At 60.4% G+C, this 20159-nt stretch overlaps 1 protein-coding gene across 6 annotated transcripts in view; it reads left to right on the plus strand.

The window, feature by feature from the left end:
* The first annotated feature begins 261 nt into the window (after window positions 1–261).
* Window positions 262–20159, plus strand: part of TCF3 (transcription factor 3) — a 29258-nt gene continuing 9360 nt past the window's right edge. For all 6 annotated transcript variants that reach the window (XM_004689389.2, XM_004689388.2, XM_012729894.1 and 3 more), the window contains exons 1-10: window positions 262–365; window positions 2887–2959; window positions 14497–14570; window positions 14799–14877; window positions 16535–16602; window positions 17375–17507; window positions 18254–18303; window positions 19403–19505; window positions 19576–19739; window positions 19819–19951. In XM_004689389.2, the coding sequence (XP_004689446.1) occupies window positions 294–365; window positions 2887–2959; window positions 14497–14570; window positions 14799–14877; window positions 16535–16602; window positions 17375–17507; window positions 18254–18303; window positions 19403–19505; window positions 19576–19739; window positions 19819–19951 (949 nt within the window). In that variant the 5' untranslated portion in view covers window positions 262–293. The remainder of the gene's footprint in view (window positions 366–2886; window positions 2960–14496; window positions 14571–14798; window positions 14878–16534; window positions 16603–17374; window positions 17508–18253; window positions 18304–19402; window positions 19506–19575; window positions 19740–19818; window positions 19952–20159) is intronic.

Here is a 20159-nt window from a genome sequence, read left to right on the forward strand (position 1 = left end):
CCAGAGGGAGTTCAGGGTATTTGTTATGCAGCCCCCGCCCCACCCCCAGTGTTCAGACTCCCAGGGGCTCTGGGGAGGGGTCTCTGGGCTCAGAACCCCAGGAATCCTGGCTGCCCTAACCCCTTTCCCACTCGCTGCGGTGGGGCATTTCAGAGGGCTCCCCTCCGTCACTCAGACCTCTCTTTTCTCTGCCCTGTCTGTGTTCCTGCTCTCTGCCGCCACTGGGCTGCTGCAGGTCTCCTCTAGCCTGAGGCCCGCCCGCCCACCCTGGTTCCCACTGGTGCTGTGGGAGAATGAACCAGCCACAGAGGATGGCGCCCGTGGGCACGGACAAGGAGCTGAGCGACCTCCTGGACTTCAGTATGGTGAGCCCGGCTGCCTCTCCTCCATGTCCCCACCCCACTGCCTTGCCTCCGTGTCCCCTCCACGCCCAGGATTCTGGGGCGAGAAGTATCTGCCGGTCTCGCCTCCACTGGTCTGGACTCCAGCTTGCTCAGCGGACAGGGTGACACCCCCACAGGAAGGGTGCCTGGAACAGGAGGGTGCACGGAGAACTGGCCTCCGTTTCCCTGTCTGCCAGGGACCACCTGTCACCGTGCCGCGTGCGGGCTGTGGGCATTTCCAGCACGCCGAGGAACCTAAGTGGGTGATCCCCAAATGCAGGACGCGTTTGGTCTGAATGTGACCCTCAGCTGGTACCGGGGCCAGGCGGCGGAGTTCTGCTAATGACAGTCCCCAAACCAACATGGCCTCAGCTTGTGTGAAAAAAGCCCACGGGACAGAGGGGCCTCGGTTCCGGAAGGGCCATGCTGGTATTTTTAAGCCCCATTTTATTTTTGCCTCCCCGGATGAGTAAGCAGGGCCGTAGCCCAAGCTTGTTTTTTGTTAAACTGACAAGTCACAGACCATTAGGCTGGAACCAAGCGGCTTGGAGTTGGGGAGGGGGGCACGTGGCCTCGCCCGTACCTCCTGCTCTGCCGCCCTGCGCGCCCTGAGCCACCTGCCCACCTTCTCTTTAATCCAAGAATGTTTCCCACCTAGAACTAGTGACCTGTTTCACAGATGGGGGACTTGAGACTGAAAGGGGCGGGACACGCAAGTTCTCCCCTCCGAGGAAGCAGTGCTGTGTTTTCAGCCCCCTCATTAGAACGAGGAGCGCATCAGAACCAGTCACGGGCTGTTAGGGCCCGCTAGGGCCCCTCTCCATTACAGGTCACACCCCTCCTTCCGGCCCTCCCACTGCCCCCAGAGAAATTGTGTTCATTTGTTTCTTCTCAAACAACTTGTTTTCAGACTGAGACAAAAGCTCCTTAAAGGGAAGTGCTTCGGGCTTCAAGTGCGAGCGGACCACGGCTGTGGCACTCGCCTGAGAGCCTTGCGGCCTGGTCACTGGTGCCCGTGAGACCCGGCCGAAGGTGCCCTGAGGCAGATCCCGTGTTAGCCCGAGGTGGTCCTGGGCCTGCAGGGGAGGCTAAGGGGCTCAGGGGCAGGGACAGCGTGACCTGTGACCAGCCAGACAACCACAGTGGGATGCCATGCCCTCTCAGCCACGCGCAGTGCCCACAGGCCGCGCTGTGCCCAGGTTGCCTGCCACCTTGGGTTTTCACAGCATCTCATACTGCGGAGAGCTGAGCTTCTGAGGGACAGCGGTTCTGGGCTGACCGCTCAGTCCCCCTGTGGTGAGTGCCACGTCAGGCTGACACTGGAAGCAGACGAGAAGGGGAATGGAGCCCCCGTCCCCTATGAATTGGGATGTTGACCTTTAGGCCCAGGGTTAGTTTGTTTCTGGTCCTGGCTCAGGCTGGCCCCTCCCCCAGCACAGGCCTCAGTTTCCCTAGTGGGGCAGCTGCCCATCTTGGCGACAGTGCTCCAGGAGCTGGGCCCCGAGCGGGCAGTCTGCAGCACCGCTGCCTCTGGCCTAACCCCACGCCGCACGAGAGCTCCGCAGGTCCAGGCGTGCGTGGCCAGGAAAGCAGGGGCACCCCAGGGCTCACTTCCCGGACGGTCCCTCTTGCCGCCCAGAGGGCTTGGGTGTCCATCCGCTGTGCCACAACCTGCTACATTGAATCGCTTGGGCCGCATCAGAACCTGTAAAACCCAGGCCTTGGGGCAGGGCAGGGACATGTTTTGTTTTTTCCTTGGCAGAAGGGTTTGTTGTTGGGTTTTTCCAGTTAATGCTGCTAAGCTGTTAATCTTGAGGGATTTAACACCCTGGGTATGGGTGAGCTGGGAGAGAGGGACAGGGTGTCGGTCACACACTCTTGAGCCCAGAAGAACCACCCAGTTGTGTTGGGCGCGAGGCTTAGCCTTTTCCTCGTCCCTGCAGCGTCCTCCCATTCTGTCTTGCTTTCCCTCTGGGTGGGCATCAAACCGCCACAGAGTGCTGGGCGGCTTCTGAGCAGAGGCTGGCCCATGGGGACACTTGGCCAGGTCACCTGTCCCACCTGTGATGGTGCCCGCCCCCGACGGCCAGTGTGGGCTGCGGTTCCCAGGAAGGGTCACGACACTTGGTCATCTGTGGCCAGCAGAGTTTGAGTGTCTGCCCGGACTCAGTGTGCCCTGTACCCCGAGCCCTCCTGAACGAAAATGGTTTTATATTCTTGAAGTTGAAATTTAAGGAAGACTTTGTGTCTCTCAGGAGGACAGATAGATTGTATCTGGTGACTGGGCTTACCCAACCCCAACAAAAGAAACAGTGTGAAAATGGTTTGGGTGCTGTTGGAAATACACTCCTTGGGCTGGTTCCCCCAGGGGTACCTTTCTGGGGGACCTTCGTCTGCTGCTTCCACCGGGCCATGGGACTCTGATGCCTGGAGTCTGCCCAGGGGCAGGACCCACCGCAGAACTGCGCCCATACTGCCCCTCACCCTGTTTCCTTTCCTGCAGATGTTCCCGCTGCCTGTGGCCAATGGGAAGGGCCGACCTGCCTCTTTGGCCAGCGCCCAGTTTGGAAGCTCAGGTAGGAGCCAGTGTTGGGCTGTGCGTTGGCGGTGGAGCGTGACCTGGGACCATCCCGGATGGGGCAGCCCAGAACCAAGAACCAAGAGCCGTGGCGTGTCTTGATGCAGGATCCCACGGAGGGCGCAGTAACTGGAGGGTGGTGCTCACGTCTGCTGGGAACAGTGGGGGCTCCTGGCGTCTAGGTCTCTGAGTGTTCAAACCAGGACGTCTCACACAAACCAGTGGTCAAGGAAGCTGTCCAGTCCTGGGTACGATGACTAGGCAGGGGACAGCAGACGGCGTGGCTTGAGGGTCGCTCGGTGGGGTCAGCTGCAGAGCGTGTGAAGGGAGCTTCGGCGAAGCCAGGGCGGGGGTCTCTGAGGCGGTTGTGTTTGGGCAGAGAGGTGAGGGGTGGAGAGAGCCTTTCCGGCAGTGGCAGAGCCTGTGTAGAGAGGCCTGGGCGGGAGCAGCCTGGCCTCTAGCAGGAGCAGTGAGGAGGCGCAGAGTGAGCGCGAGGGAGGGAGGGGCGCAGCCAGGCAGGGCTAGGCCAGTTCCTGCTGGGCCTGCAGACTGCCACCACCTGCGATCTTTGTTTCACAGGCAGGCTGTGGGCAGAGACGTGCTCTTTGTAGAGTCTAGTTGGGCCAGGAGGTTTGGGGGTCTCCCCTCAGGGAAACTGGAATAGAAGAATCCTGATACCCTCTGGGCTTTAGTGTCTTTCCTGGGGTCTCAAGCTCAGAACGCAGCCCTTCAGTATCTCTGGGAATCTGGACAGAGAATCCCAGTTCTGTCCTGGAATGGTCTCCAAATTCATTAAGGTATCCAGGAGTTCTGGCTGGAGTAGGAGAGAATTTTGAGGGGTGGTTAATGTCCCCCCAAAGAGAGGGACACCGGATTGCTGCCCCTGCTGACCTGCACTGTCTTCCCCTTGCCTGAGGAAGTGGCTGCAGGGCTGGTCAGAGTCCTCCCTGGACTGAGGAAATCCCCGCGGGCTACCCCCCACCCACTAGAAACAACCCCCTGGAGCCTGGGCTGCTGCCACTTCCCTGCCCTGGGTGGAGGGTCAATGTCCAGGGACTTCCTGGACGGGGAGGCATAGACATCTTCACCTGGAACGCTGCTTCAGCCTCTCCTTCCCAGTGTCCACTTACAAGGCTGGCAGTTCCGAAGGCCAGAGCCATGAACCTCAGCACCTCACCCCCTCTTGCCTATGCAGCCTGAAGAGGCCTCTGTAAACATTCACAGACAGGTTTGGTTTGGTTGGGTGGTTCCTGTAGCGCCTTCTGGCTCTCTGGTGCTGCCCTCTTTGGGTAGGGGAGAGGGTCTAGCCCCCCCCTACCCCCACATCAGGCTGTTTTCTTGCCCATGAGGGCCATGATGTAGTTGGTGTGGTGAGAACCCCGTTCTGAAGTCACAGCTGGGCACTACCCTCCTATTTGAGTTCAAGCGGTTTTTGCCAGTCTGAGCCTTGGGCATAGGTGGGGGATGAGACTGGTAACCCTAAAACCTGAGCTCAGAGACTTCCTGCTTCCACCCACCCACTGCAGGCACCAGCAGACTGCACCTCAGTCTCCTGCCATGTGGTTGGTCAGCCCGTTGGTGGAGGAGTAGGGAGGGTCTAGACTGAGGTGTAGGGCGTGCTGCAGTCCCTGCCTTGGGTTCTGGGGAAGCAGCAGGGTCCCAGCCCAGAGTCCAGAGGGGAGGGGACCGTCTTCCCAGCTCCGCGCTTACTTCCCCACCTCCTCTCCAGACTAGCTGGAGACCGGGGAACGCAAGGGGAGCTCAAGCCATTCTCTTCGGGAGCCTTGAGCCTTGCATCGGTGCTGCGCCCACCTGCTCCCTCGGGGGCAGCCTTGGGCTGCCACCAGTGGCCACGTCTGTCAAGGCGGTACGGCGTGATGCCTCAGCTTTAAGTGTGTTGTTGCTGTAATGTGAGCCGGCAGCCACGGGGGACCCAGGACAGCGCGACACGCAGAGGGCCTGGGCGCGCAGTAGGTGCTTGGCACGACGAGGGCGGTCTGTGCGCTTCTCTCAGATGCGCTTCAGAGAGAGCAAGCTCAGAGCAGGTGTTTCTGAGGTAAGTGAAGCAAGCAGAGGCAGGTCCTCTTACCTGGTCTGTGGCTTACCTGGGCCGTCTGGGTTTTGGTTTTTGTAGATGAGTCGGACAGTTTCCTGGGGGTTATCTAAATTGGAAGATATTTGAAAGAACGCTTTGGCCCTCCCTCCCCGCCTCCCTGCTGGGAAGCTCAGGCACACCTCAGAGTGAGCCCATGCGGCTCTGCGGGGCATCGACCTGACTCTGAGGGAAGCTGTGCTCCGAGTTTGATTTCTCGCTGCCCTGGCTGAGGCATTTCAAGTGCTGCCTGCAGTGAAACCCCAACCCCCGGCAGGGCAGGCGCGGGGGCTCAGGTGGGTTTCTGGAAGGGGACCTGCCCTGCCCGTTGTGGGCGGCACCGGGGCCAGGCCCCGAGGTATCCCTGCGCTCAGCGGGCACAGCCGGTGGGGGGAGGACTCTGCCGCTGCGGGCGCTGGCTGCGTTGTCCCAGCGCGGGGCAGGGGTTGCGTTGATGCGTTCCCATGGCTGCCCGTTTCCCCGCCGTTGGAGCACCTTTAACTGGCGTGGACTCCAGTTGGAGGTCGCTGTCGGTTCATGGGAAGCCACAGAGGGGTGGCGAGGGCCCCCCACCCCTGCATCCCCGCTGCCGCTGGCGAACCTGACGGGCGTGGCCCGCCTGAGGCCCGTGTTCTGTGCCACTTCGCCTGTGTGTCACGGCCCGACGCCCCCCGCCGGGAGCCGGAGCGTCCAGGCCGGCACAGCCTGCGTCCGCGCGGCCGCTCATGGGCCGCCCAGCCCTCGCTGCTGGTCTTCCCTCCGCGGCGTTGTTCCACACACAGCATCGGCAGTGTGTAACCTGAGGTTGGGGTTTTTTCCTCAGTATAATTCCTGGACTGTGACAGTGGTTGTTACCGTTGCTACCTGGTAGTTTTTCACAGCAACAACAAGAAGACTCACTAGCCACAACTTACATTGCCATTTCTTGAGCACTTAAGCACCAGGCACCAGACTCGGGTAACTTAGTGAGCTTGTCGTGTCGGTAAGTTAATGGTGAGTTAATGGCGCAGGCGGCGCCTGCCCCGCTCCGCTTGGCGTCAGTAGTCACCACCGCTAACCACCTGTGCCGCTGCCCTAGCTCGGCCTTTGTGTTTACATTTTATTGAAGATTTACTTATTTAGGCTTACAAGAACTGGGGTACAGGCCAGATGTGGGGGGGAGACTATTCACCAGAGAGAGCAGGGAGCAGAACAGGCAACAGGCAGATTGACTGAAACACACTGCTGAGGGGAGCAGTGGGGGCAGGTGAGGTCGTCTGCGCCCTGGGGTCCCTCCCTGGCCGGGGACCGAACTCGTGCTGCAGGGGCTGCGGACAGCTTCATGATGCTGCGCTCTAACCTGCTGCATCGCCAGGGAGGCCCCCTCATTGGTCGTACTGAGTAACAAGAACTCTTCATGTAGGAAGCTAGTCTTTAGTCATCTGTAGCAGGTTTTTCCCACATTTTTCACTTATAAATCCTGTTACTGAAAGAGATTTATAGTTGTCTCAGTGGTTTCCAGGTTTAACTTTTATGTTTTATTGTGAGGTAGTATTGGTGTCATTTGTGGAAAATACCTAAGCATTAGATGATAGCTCATTTTGCAGTAGAGATGTGACAGTTGTGAGGGTGTCTGCCTCTGGTTATGTCAGGTAGAGGGATGTGACAGTTGTGACAGTGGCCGCCCCTGAGACACAGGAATGCCGGCAGGGAGACAGGGCGCTTTCCTGCCCTTGGCAAAGCAAAGAATGAGCAGTGAGGGGGAGGTCGGAGCCACACGGAAAAGGGACTGAGGTGCAGCCAGCGAGGCAGTTCCCAGGCAGAGGGCCCCTTGTGGGGCTGCTCAGAACAAAGCTGGGGCCCTGGCTCCAGAAGCACAGATGCAAGGGCCGCGGGCCTGAGAGAGCCTCTAGGCCGTGCTGAGGTGACCTCCAGTCGGAAGCATCAAATGTGTCCTTTAAAGGCCTTGAAAGACAGATTAGAAAACTTGCCTAGGGCCACAGGGAAGAACTTTTTTACTTCTAGAAAAGCAAAAATTTGCTCTTTCTCTTAACATTACAAAATTTTAAACCCCATACCTTGTAAATATTGAACATAATGCTTTCATAAAAATTAATCACTTGTTACAAAGAAAATTTCTAGCGGGCCCTCCTTGGTGGTACAATGCGGGTTAGAGCGCAGCACTGTGAAGCCGCCGCAGCGAGTTCAGTCCCCAGCCGGGGCGACCCCAGGGCGCAGCAGCCCTCTCCTGGCTCCCCGCTGCCCCCTCAGCAGTGGGTTTCAGTAGATCCGCCTGCTTTCCCCACTTGTCTCTGGTGAAGCCTCTCACCCCCTGTACCTCAGCTCTTGTATGCATAAATAAATAAGCTTTTAAAGAAAGAAAACTTCTGACATGAAAACAAACTATAAATATATTCTCTGCAAACAGTGAAATAAACTAGAAATAAAATACAAAAAAGTAGAGGCAAAAAAATCCCCCTATCCACTTGGAAATATCTGACTTTCTTTTTAGCTACCGTCTTGTATTGAAGAGAGAATTAAAACAAGCAGCCATATCTGCAGATGGGGAAGGATTGTACCTTTTGATAATCTCTTCATTAAAACAATAAAAAATGGGTGAAGCATTAAAGTTAGGAGAATGAATTCAAGAAAACCTGAACTTTGGAATAATGACATTCTCGGTTTGGGCTGCTCCCTCCTCCCCAAAATAACCCCAAGACCCTATTGGGATTCTGATACCCTCTTCAGTTCAGCTAAGTCTGGGGAGAGCATTTGCCTTCTAATGCTGAGTTTTCTTCCTGTAGGAACCTAGTTCCCTCCAGTTTTCTTTTTTGGCCCTGTCAGTTTCGAGGCAAACTGAAATCGAAGTATTTTAAGACACTAAGTTCTTTAGTCGGTTGTTTTGTTTTTCTAGTTTTAAGTCCTGGCTTTCCAGGGAGGCTAACTTTTAGGTGTCTCAGGGTTTTCCATGTGTAATTCTGGACCTTTTCATCAGGTTTCCTACCTCGCTCCTCATGACCCTTCACTGTCCTCACCTTTTTCTTCACTTGACTCTGTGGCGAGCCAGCTGTCCGTGGCGCCATGCCTCCGCCCTCACATCAGCAGTGTTTCCAGAACCACCCAGCTGCTCTTTGGCTTCTTGTCAGTAGGACTGACACTGGCTGTCATGCCAGCTACAGCTTTCTGTGTGGCATCGTGCTAAAGGTGCCCTTCTGGTCTGTGGGTGGCCCCCCGGGGCTCGCCTCACCACGTTGCCGCCCTCACTCCGGGCTTCTTGAGTTTTGGGTATGAGTCTGCCTCCCCCAGGGACCAGTGTTTGTGTGTGAACCTGTCTTGTAGAGCTGATGTTTCCCTCCCTCTGCATTTCTGAATTTGTTTCTCTGAAGTAATCTTGAGCGAGGCTGGGCCCTGCTTCCCTGGTGCGTGGGCGCCAGTTGGGTCTGCGTCCCTGCTGCCCTGGAGCGTCCTTCCTCCTCAGCTATTGGCCTGCTGAGATTGTGCCCACTTCTCTGGTCAGCTCTAGTGTGGTCGCAGGAAGAGGCCTTCACTTCAGGACGTGTAAATTCCTGCTGTAGTCCGTGGTGGAAGTTGCCCGCTCGTGCCCTGCTCGTCTCGTCTGTCGGGAGGGAGAGATCACTTCTCATTCTGAAATTACCGAGTTTCTCATTTTGCTCCTCTGACTTTGGTTCTGCTGTCTCAGTCTTTTATCTACGTTACTGGTTTTGCTTCTGAGAATTTGGTTCATTGTTGAATTGATACCAGTTGGCTGCTTTTTTCTACTTCTTAATTCCTCCCTTTTCAAGTTTTTTTTTTTTTTTAAACATTGAACCAAAGTTTTGTTCATTTCTGTTCTCCCTGGAGTTAGCGTGGAGGATTATAAGTTTCCCTCCGAGGACCACCGGCATGCTCTGTTGATCTCGGTGACACATTTTCCTCACTTTTACGACGCAGCGCAGCATGCTGCATTTCTGTACGAGCATCGCGTTGTGCAGGCAGCCGGTCAGGGTCTCGCACAGACTGCTGATTGCCAGGTTGGGAGAGGAACATTTGTCCGCGTCTGCTGAGCTGTCTCCTAAACGAAGCCCTCGTCTCCCCTCTTCACTCTTCACAAGCGCCTGAGGGACCATCCACGGGACTGTGGAGTCAGCACCCCGCCGCTGGTCCGCAGGTTGTGGAGCTGTTTCAGGGTGAGGGCCACGCCCGGCTCCTTCCCGCTGTCACATTTGCTGGTCACCAGTGACCTCGGGCTTCTGCTTATCTGCTGGGGTGCCAGGCCCTGGAACCTTGGCTCAGTGGGCTAGTCTTCCCGGGACACTTGTTCCAGAGAGGTCTTCTGTCTGCGCCATGTGTTTGGAGTTGAAGAAATGCAGGCCACACCTGCGTGGTGCCTGCCTGTCTGCCCCGCCTCCAGGAGCGCCTCAGGGTCTGAAAAAGAAACTTCACCTCCCGTTTCCGGCTCCCCCCAGGGGCCCATCCCCGCCCTTCAGGGAAGGAGGGACCTGAGCTCCTGTTTGTCTCTTCCCCGGACTCTGGTACGGGGCTTCAATAAATTGCCGCTCTTTAATGGTTACGAATGTAACTGAATTTGCTGGCTGCGTCCTACGTGACACACGTGTCATTGGATTGGGCTCTGGTGCTTGTTAGGAAACATGGGGCAGGCAACTTGGTTTCTTCGTACCTCACTTTTCCCATCTGTAAAATGGGGGCACTCGCAGCTCTGTCCAGGATTTGGTGGGCTGTAGGACACCTGGGCTCTGGTGGCTGTGGTATCTCCGGCGCCAGCCATAGGCAGCCGCCCCCAGGCCGAGTGAAACCTCCCTGCGCGCACGCAGGCACTGCTTGTCCTGATTCCCTTCCCAGCCCGAGTGTTTCCTCCCGGGATTGTCTTTCCAGTCAGCGCACAGCAGCTCTGTGAGGCCCGCACGTTCCTGTCCGTGTGCGTGACAGCTGGGGACGGAGTTCTGAGTCACCTCCCGCCGTGCTCCCACTGTCCCGGTATGCCCCATCCAGCCTTGACATCCAGCCGACTTCATACACTTCGCCTACCTGCTCCGCCTTCTCGTGGCCGCTCTGGGCTGTGGGCAAGCGCTGTGACTCAGACGCCGCACTGCCTCTGTCTCCAAGTCTGGCCTGAGGCGTCTTCCTCACGCCTGGAGTCCAGCTGTCCAGCCTGGGGACCGTGGTACTTCCTCGTGTCCAGTTGCTCAGATTCTGTCTCCTTCCTCCCAGTCTGGGCATTTCTAGAACTCACCCTTCTGCATCCTCCGTTCCACCACGGTGGCCTCTGAGGCTGCCTTAAAAGTCCTGTGGCGATGCGTCCCCCTACCTTTTCTGCCTTCATCTGAAGCCTCACCTTCCACCCCAGAGACCCCACATGTGCTGTGACTTGCTCGAGGGCTGTGCAGGTCGTGTCCTGGGGCAGGCCCTGTGCAGACTGTGACCTTTGTGCCTGTTTCCCTCATGACTGTTTCTCGCGCGTGCTAACATGGCTTCTAAACTCATTTTTTAGGGCAGAAGGAGCAACCAGAGGGAGCTTTCTGTTGCAACATTGGGGTCTGTCTTTTAAAGTCGTGTCACAGACTTCACACTCAGAAGTGAGGGGAGCAGCTTCTGCACTGGGGGCCCCCATTTCTCTGAATTACTCCTGAGGCTCCCCCTTCTGAGGACAGGCTCTGGCCGCCAGGGAATGCTGCCCGAGGGCTGACGAGCTGCTCGGCCTCCTCCCGGAGTGACCCCGGAGTGACGCTGCCCTCAGCCTGCTCACTCTCCGCCCTGGCGTGTCCTGCTGCTCTGGGGGCTGGTGGTCCCACTGCACTTTGCGGGCTGTGGCCTCCACCCCCTTCAGCCTCAGAGCTGCTCATCAGGGTAGCCCAGCCACCCTTGCTTTCCCGGCCGGGTTGGGGGCAGATACAGGGGCCCGGGGCCGCTTGGCCCCTGCTGCTCACACTGGGAGACTCGCGCCCGGGGTCCCGGCGTGCCCATAGCTGCCCTGTCAGGTCAGTGACTGTGCCTGGTTCTCTTCAGAGCGAGGTGGGGAGGCAGGCCACATTGGCCATAGTCGCCATGGAAATTTGATAAAACGGACCGTCCTACGGGCAGAAAGGGCACACGGGCTCGTAGGCGGCGGGCGGGCGGGCGGGCGGAGCAGAGTAGCGGGGCCTCCCTGCAGCTGCGGTCTGCACTTGAGGTGATGCGCAATTAAAAAGTCCGTAGAAATCACAAGCAGAGGAAGCTGCCCCCGCTGGTGGTGCTAAGCCTGAGGAAGGGCCACCCCTAAACTCGAGCCAGTGGCCGGCACCCCCACCCCCCACGAGACCCTGGGCAGGACTGCCCGGAGGCAGAGGCAGCTGTACTCAGGTGTGATGGGGTTCGTGGTGGCTATTTTGCTGTCACTTCTTCTTAGTCTTTCCCTTTCGGGGGCCCCTCCCAGCACAGCAGCTACTGCCACAGACTGCTGTCTGCGCTTCAGCCATTAGAGTTGGGGAGACCTGGAAGGTCAGGCGCAAGGGCCTTTGGAAGCAGCCTCGGTGGTTTGTGGTGCAGCAGAGAGATAAGAACACACTTGTGGGCACAGCCCCGTGCCAGACAGCACTGGGGACGGAGAGGGGCCCAGCTGGGAGGGGCGGGGGTGCGCTGCAGGGGTGTTCTGGAGAGCAGGTTTGCTGCTGCGAGCCCCACTACGGCTGAGGTGGGGGTTCGGCCAAGGAAACCCGGAAGTGGCTCCCGGGCCTCCACCCAGGCTGTCGCCGTGGGAACAGAGGGTCATGTCAGGTTGACCCGGGGCCATGTGGGACAGACTGGCGTGAGCGATGAGTGCGGGAAGGGGCGCGTACGGAGCGGGACCCAAGGCGGGGCCCCCGCAGCCCGATGCCTCCTGGGTGAGGGAGGCGGCGGAGGCCCCTGACCGCTGTCGGCGTTCGCTGTCCTCCTGCACACCCCATACTGAAATCTGTGGGTGGGCCTCTGGGTGCTGAGGAGCCGCCCTGGGCTCTTCATGCCAGGGGGCCGAGCTGCTTGCCAGAGGGCCAGCCAGCGAGCGTCCCGTGGATCTGCCTTTGCAGTGAGGTTGGTGCCCGTACGACTGTTGACAAAAGCAGGTGGGGGCTGGACTCAGTCCCCAGTTGGCCGACCCTGGGAACCCAGCAGGACACGGGCTATCCGGTCTCGCCAGCGAGACTACCTGACAGAGCCCGCTCTCCCGCGTCAGTAGGCAGCGGGCGGGCGGGCTCTCCCGCAGGACCGCACAGGCAGCAGCGGCCTCAGGCGGGTGCCGACGCGCCCGGTCCTGCAGCGGTCCCGCGCCCCGGCTGATGCAGGCGGGGCTGCCCGTACTCCGGCCTCTTCAGCCAGGATGAAGCTGAGCAGTCTGGCCCAGCACCCTGCCGGCACCTCTCCCCAGCACTGGAAAACATTACCCTGCAGCAGCAACGTCTTATCCTATTAGTACAACTTAATGTGAACAAGGAATGCGTCATAAATATTCATGGAGGGCTATTAAAATGCATAATTAATTGGTGTAGGGATTTTAATAACTGTATTAGTGGTGTGTTGGGGGAGGGGCATCCCTATTTTTGTAATTTCCACTGGAAGGAGGCCAGGGCTGGGTGAGGGGGTTCCAGAACGGGTGGGGCAAGACCCCGCGCGCTCTGCCAGGTGCTTGCTTGTGCTCTTGTGGAGGCTCATTGGGTCCCTTCATCACCGCTGGACCAGGGCAGGGGTGGCCTGAGTCAGGTGTCCCTCAGAATACAGGTTGACCCTGGGCTTGGAAGGTGGCTTCACTGCTGTTCTGGGTGTCAGTGGCTGCTTGCAGCGGGGCAGGAGACAGCAGACAAGGGGACCTCAGAAGCAGGCTCAGCACAAGCTGGCACTTGGCCACCTCCCAGGTCACTAACTTGGAGCTGAAATTGGGTCCAGGACCTTTGGGTGCAGACACCCCAAGGTGGCACATGCTGGCTGGATTCCCAGAGACCTTGGGGCCCCCTTCCCCGTCTGCATTGTAATCACAATGGAAATTTTTGATTAGAAAACAAAGTATAAATGAGGTATATGAATATTCATTAGAGTAGGAGCTTGGTATGCATAATTATGTAAATTACACAGCAATTAAACACCAATGGGGGGGTGATTAACACAAAGGCACAAAATGAAAGGAGTTTGAAAGAAGTTTCTGGTACAGATGGGCAAGAAGGGTGGGAGGTGAGGGTAGAGGGCTTGGGTGCCCTGTCCAGCTGTGGAGGAGCACTTCCGCCCAGCACCCTCCTCCATCCCGTTCCCCCAGCCTAGCCTGACTTTGGAGACTTCAGGTTCAGAGTTGGCTGTGGACCCTTCCTGCCCTATAAAGTAGGGGCTGTTCAGAACACCGCTTACAGAAGAGGCAAACTGAGGCACACGGGGGGTTCGGGAATGCCTCCCCTCTGCTTTTCCAGGTTGTGTGCTCTGTGACCTCAGAGATGGGGCAGGGCCTCCTGCCCCAGAAAGGCTCCTAGTGCCCACTGCTTGCACAGTGAGGAAGATTCTGGAGCCCTGGGCGGCTGCCTGCCTTTGAAAGTGTTCAGAGAGATAAGGACCCCGCCCTGCCTCTGCAGACCAAGGTTCTGTTCCCCTGCGATGTTAACCCCTGCCACACCGCACTTTGGGCCTCGTGCCTGGCGGGTGAATAGAGGCCCCTGTTTGTTTACGCTTCTGTCTGAAGCGTTTGGAGTGATGCCACCAGGGCCAGCGGCTCTGCAGTCAAAGGTAGCTCCTGCTGTGATTTCAGCGGCGCTGGCCCTGCCTCCCACGCTGGCAATGAGCCCCTCGCCCTCTGCGTGTTGCCCTTGTGAGCTGTTCACTCACGGGCAGGAGAAGCTGCTGTCCAGCCTGGCATGGCCAGCCCTGGGGCTGTGGGGAGGAGGCTCAGTGTGAGGAGTCGCAGTTCTGCCCAAGGCAGGCTTGGTGGCTAGACTTTGATGGGCAGGAGTTGGTCAGCGGGTTAGCTGGTAGAGGTTTTGTTTTTTAAAAGATGTATTCATTTATGCACACAAGAACTAGGGTATAGGCTAGAAGCGCGGTTGGATGTCTGTATGAGAGGACTCACCTGACACGGTGGGGAGCAGAACAGGTAGATCCACTGAAATCCACTGCCGAGGGGAGCAGCGGGGAGACAGGAGAGGTCTGCTGCACCCTGTGGGTCACTCCCTGGCTGTGGATCGAACTCATGCTGCAGGGGCTGCGGACAGCTTCACAGCGCTGGGACTCTACCCCTCGCCACCAGGGAGGCCCCAGCTGGTTGACATTTTTTGAGTGTACACAGATACTCTAGCACACCTGTCAGGGTGCCGATGCCTGGGGCGGGCTGTCCTGCTGGCGTCGGTGTGGACTGAGGGCTGGGCCGGGTGAGGGCGGCGTGGCGAGGCGTGTGCCTCCCTCCGCAGCAGCGTGCCCTGAGCAGGGCAGGGGTCACCATCTGTCTTCCCACTCTGCAGGTCTGGATGACCGGCCCAGCTCGGGCTCCTGGGGTGCTGGCGACCAGAACAGCTCCTCCTTTGATGCCAGCCGGGTGAGGAGCCGTGGTGACGCAGAGGCGCTTGGGTCTCTGGGGGAGGGTGTAGGAGGCCTCCAAGGCTGTGGTGGGAGACAGCCCCCAGCAAGGGCTCCAGGGCTGTGGCTCTGGTTCTGGTTCTGACTTGACTTGGGCACTCACAAGCATGCCTGCTTCCTGAGCCTGTTCCCCAGCTATGAATGGGGGTGTCCCCAGCTCTCCTGACCCCACCTTACTTCTCTGCAGACTTACAGTGAAGGTGCCCACTTTGGTGAGTCCCACCCCAGCCTTTCTTCGTCCACATTCCTGGGTCCCGTGCTCGGAGGTGAGTGTCCCGCGGTGGGTCTGGGGCTGTGGCCACGGGCCCGGCGCTCATCAGGGAGGCATGCAGGGTCTGCACTGCCCCCATGGTGCTGAGACTCTCCCTCACCGGGTGTTAGCAGCCGAAAGCAATTTGGGGCCTGCTCCCCATTGGGCTCCCTGCTCCCCAGCAGGTAGACAGGAGTCCTGCTGACGCGGGCATCAGAGCGGGTCTCTCGAGGGTGGCCGTGCCAGGGCCCCTGCTGAGCTGGCCCTTCTCTGTTTGGGGGAGTCTTGGGAACCACCACACAGATGTGACTCCTGGAGGCGTCAGGCCTGCTGCTGTGGCTCAGCCCCTTCGCGCAGCTCCGGGGCCTTGCGTCCTTAAACCCCAGCCCTGGTGACCCGAGACGAGGCCATTCCGGTGACCGTCCCCTCCGTGGTGACTGATGGCACCTCGTTGGCTGCTGCAGAGCTGGATGTGTGCATTATGGAAATGATGGGGAAACTGAGTCCCCAGGTGGGGGCCAGCCTTTGGCCCCGAGAGGAGGCAGTGTCCCTCACCACAGCGCGTTTGTGCCCATTTCCCAGACAAGACGGGCAAGGCCCAACCCCCCGACTTGGCCATTGCCCAGGGCGGCCTCCATACCTGCAGGGTTCCCTGACCCTCCCTTCTTCCACTCTCCCCTACGGGCAGCTCCCATTCCGAGCCTGCTCAGCAGGGCCCCGAGCACCGCAGTGTCCGGACCCCGCACTCTGGAGGTCTCGGAGACAGGAGGGCAGTGTGGTGTTCAGGCATCGGCTGGGAGCCGGCAGGGCCGGTTTCTTCACCCCTGAAGGAGACCAGCGGGGCAGCAGGGCCCAGCAGCCCAGGGCAGGGTCAAGACTGGGCACCTGCCAGCCCAGCCCCTGCTGGGCTCCCGGCTGGGTTCTCAGGCACGCGTCCTCCCAGAACCGCAGCTTCCTGTGGCCGGGGGAGTGGCGCCCGCGCGGGGTAGCCGCGCTTGGGCCTGGCCCACGGCTGACGGGAGCGCGCCACCCCGGCTGAGCCGGAGTCGGGTGACTCCCCTCTGGCCGCCCTAAGCGCGTCATCTGCCCAGGAGGTCGTGGAGGGAAGTGGCCTGGCGGGTACGGCCCGTGGGGCACCCCACCTGGCCCTGACACCGAGCACAGCCCCCAGCTTTTTTCCAGACGTCTCAACGAAATTGTCCTACTTTTGAAATGAACCTGGAGACTCCCCCTGCTCTGAGGACAGTCCTAGGCTGCTGCTGAGTACCCTCACAGCAGGTGGTGGCGCCTCCCTGTCTCCCTGGGCTGGCACCAGCCCAAGCCGGAGACAGACTGGCTGAGGGGCCGAGTGCTCCCCAGAAGCCCCTCTCCTCGGAGACCTGGGTGCCGGGCTCTGCAGGGGCTGGAGCCCGCGGCCGGGCGCTGAAGCTCTGGGACACCAGACCTGGCTTGTAATACCCTGGGCATCTAATACCCTGGGGACCTCGAGTCCAAGGCTTGGGGGCAGTGGGTGGCCCTGAGCTCAGCACCGCCTCGCCTAGGGTCAGGGGTGTCAGCGCCGTGACCTCCGCTTGTCCGGGTCCCCGTCGCGCTGCGCTCGCGCACTCGGGCGCCTGCTGCCCGCGAGAGGCCTGCCCAGGCGCCGCGGGGCCTGAGCTGTCTCCTCCCACCAGGCAAGAGCAGTGAGCGGAGCGCCTACACCACCTTTGGGAGAGACTCGGGCGTTGGTGGCTTGACTCAGGTGAGGACACAGCCCCTGGGCACCCAGAGGGCAGGGTGGGCAGCACCTCACTTTCCAGACTGGAGGGGATGCACATCGAGGTGGGACCCCGTTGGGGTGCCCCTCTCCCATGGGTCTTAACAAAGCAATTCATCCATTTGCCCCTTTGATGTGGGGGTTGGTCTGTGGCTCATCAAGTTCTGGTCACTCAAGCAGCTGAGATAGGACCTTGCCCTGGGTCAGGCCAGGTGTGAAATGAGCAGAGGGGAACCAGGGAGGTCTTGGCCCCCAACCCGTGGCCCTCCCTTCCTGGGTACCACTGTGCACAGCCGGAGGGCTAGGGGAGACGCCCCCCGGTGCCAGACAGGACACTGCTGCCTGCCCTGGCTCCTCCCTGGCTGACCGCGTGGTGCAGCCTCGGCGCCTGCACTCTGGCCTCTCCATGCAGAACCCGCCATCCGGGCCACAGAGCTCCACAGAGCCCTCTCTCGGCCGCGACCGGCCACAGAGTCCCCAGTGTGGCTCCCGACCCCCTGGGCCCTCACCCCCGCGCTAGGGGACCTCATTTGTTCCCATTGTTTACTCTCCAGAGCCTGTTATGAAAGAAATGGTGCAGCTTTTGGTCCCACAGCGCAGGTCGCGGAAACACGACTCCCCGTGACACGGGTGTTGGGGTCACCCCTCACGGTCCAAGTGGCATTCGCCGCCTCAGCTGTCCTCTTTCTTGACCGATCTTGAGCTGGGGCCAAGCACCACCCGAGCTCTACTCAGGTCTCCTCACGTCCTCCCCCAGGCTGGCTTCCTCCCCAGCGAGCTGACCCTCGGCAGCCCCGGGCCGCTGTCCCCCTCAGGTGTCAAGGGTGGTTCCCAGTATTATTCCTCCTACCCCGGGCACCCTCGGCGGAGAGCTGCAGATGGCAACCTGGGTGAGTGGTGACCCAGGGGCTGGGAGGACGGCAGGGAGGGGTGGGCACTGGGAGGGGTGGCAGTGAACCAAGAAAGGGACGAGCGCGGTCGAGGCCGAGGTCTGCAGGCTCCCGGAACACCCCGTTAGTGCACAGGATGGGGGCCGCGGGCCCGGGCGCCCGCCAGCCTCTGGGCATCACATTCTCGTCAGCCTGCCCGGACTCCACCTGCGGCCGTGGGCATTGCTGACTGCGTGCTGCAGGAAGCCCTGTGCCCAGGACTCCCGGGGGCACTGCGCAAGCCCTGGCAGGAGCACAGCAACGGGCTGGTGGCATGCCCAGTCGGCCCCAGGCAGGACCCTCGCGAGCTCCAGGCTGGGTGACTCCACCTCGGCGGCGTGAGCACCTCAGTCAGGGCTGTGCACGTGGCCGCGGGCGCCCCACGGTGCCCTGGGGGGTGGGGAGCCTGCAGGCGGGCTCCGGCTCCGTGAGAGAGGAGAATGGCCTGGGCGCGTGCTGGCAGAGTGGAGGCCCGTCTCCCAGCCCACCGCCGCCCGCCCATGGTCTCGCTGGCCTTGCCACGTGCGCGTGAGCTGAGGCTTTGCCATTTTATGAAAAAGGAAGCTCAGGATCGTTCTCTGAGGTGCAGACCTGGGGCTCTCCCGACCCCTCCCCAGTGTCTGGCGTGTCCCAGGCCGCTCGGCCCCCCCTTGTGCCTCCCTGCTGGGTGGGGCCTGTGAGGTGTTCACTGCTCCCGTTCCTGACAGATGTGCAGCCCAAGAAGGTCCGGAAGGTTCCTCCAGGCCTCCCGTCCTCGGTGAGTCATGGGCTGGGAAGGGACCCCGAATTCAGGAGCCTCTTGTGCCCGCAGACTTGTAGGCCGGTGGCACACGGACACACCGTTCAGCCCATGGGTCTCAGCGAAATCCCACCCTCTCCTGGACTTCTCCCGCAAGGCGAATTCTTCCTTCCTAGCCTCGCCCTCTCTCGCTCCACAAGAAGGCCACCCCCCGCGGCCCAGTGCCACAGGCGGGGGGTGGAGCTGCGGCTAGAGGCGCTGTTGGGGCTCTTGAGGGTCTCCCCTCTGCTGTGCGCTGGGGTTCAGGCTGCCCAGTGTCCCCCCGCCTAGCTGGCAGCTCGGTGCCAGGCCGTTAGTGGCTCACGGCACTGCACCCGAGACTTACGTTGGCAAGAAAGGCAGTTTGCTGGACTCCCCGCCTGGCCACGGGACAAGTCTGCCCGGTACTCACCGACGCCCCAGAGCCCAGGCCCTGTGCTCAAGGCTGACCCGCAGCTGGAGGTGTACCCTGAGCTCAACTCGACTCCCTCTTCTCACCTCATTCCCCATCCTGTTTCCTTGAACGTCAGCTCAAGAGCCCCCTGCACCCACTTTGTCCTATCCAACATTCAGACCCCACTTTGTGTTGCGTTGCTGGGACGAATACTACAGAGTCCAGCACTTTTCTGTGGCTCAGACTCCCAGGCCGAGTTCTGACTCGTCAGAAATGCTTCTGGTCAGAGAATCCTCTGGAGCAGCCAGGGTGTTACGGGAACCCAAGGCTGCGGCTGGGCCACCTACCCTGGGGCGGTGCCCATCAGGCCCCAGGCCGCGGGACGAGGGAGGACCCAGTGCTGGGGGCAAGGAGGAGGGAAGCTGGGCTTGGGTCAGAGGGCATAGGCCTTTCGGGCAGGGAGTCCTGTAAAGCCCTCGCTGGGAGCTGGAACTGGGTGCAGGCGGCGTGGGGCCGGGGCGACAGCAGACGTTGGACATGGACCATCCAGGCTGCAAGTGAGGGCGGCTGTAGCGAAGGGGTTAGGCCAGCGAGAAGCAGGTGGGCGGCGTCAGCTGCTGGCGAGGTGGGGGGGCCGGGGCCGGCAGCCCCGCCCCGCCCCGGCCTGACTCCCCCCACCTGCAGGTGTACCCACCCAGCTCAGGCGATGACTACGGCAGGGACGCGACCACCTACCCGTCCACCAAGACCCCCAGCAGCGCCTACCCTGCCCCCTTCTACATGGCAGGTACGTGGGGGCTCCGGGGCCAGGCCTGGGGCCCTGCCGCCCACCCACCTCACCGTCCTCCTCTCCGCAGATAGCAGCCTGCACCCCTCAGCTGAAATCTGGAGCTCTCCAGGCCAAGCCGGCTTCGGAGCCATGCTGGGTGGGGGCTCCTCCCCCCTGTCCCTCCCGCCCGGTGGCAGCAACTCAGTGGGCAGCGGCAGTGGCAGCGGGTTCGGAGGCCTGCACGAGCGCATGGTAGGCCCTGCCAGCTGGGGTGGGGGTGGACACTTGGCTGCACCCCGTCTGACCCCGCTGCTTCATCCTTTACCCACAGAGCTACCAGCTGCATGGAGCAGAGGTCAACGGTGGGCTACCAGCTGTGTCCACCTTCTCCTCGGGTCCCACAGCCTCATACGCCAACGTCTCTGGCCACACAACCCCTGTCAGCGGGGCCGAGAGCCTCATGGGTACAGCCCCCTGTCTCTGCCGCAGACCTGGGTGGATACGGAAGTACTCCTGGACCCCAGGAGCTGGGCCCTTGTTCTAAAGGGTGTTTGTCCCGGGCCTGCGCGGGCAGGCCCCTGCCCACATTTGCAGACCACTCTTCGGGCTTTCATCTTACAGCTGGGAAATAGGCTCTCGGGCTTGCATCGGGGACTGCTCACCCAGGCTCCG

Source organism: Condylura cristata, unplaced genomic scaffold (genome assembly GCF_000260355.1).
Source record: "Condylura cristata isolate star-nosed mole 26May11 unplaced genomic scaffold, ConCri1.0 scaffold00025, whole genome shotgun sequence".
In the NCBI taxonomy this organism is placed as follows: Eukaryota; Metazoa; Chordata; class Mammalia; order Eulipotyphla; family Talpidae; genus Condylura; species Condylura cristata.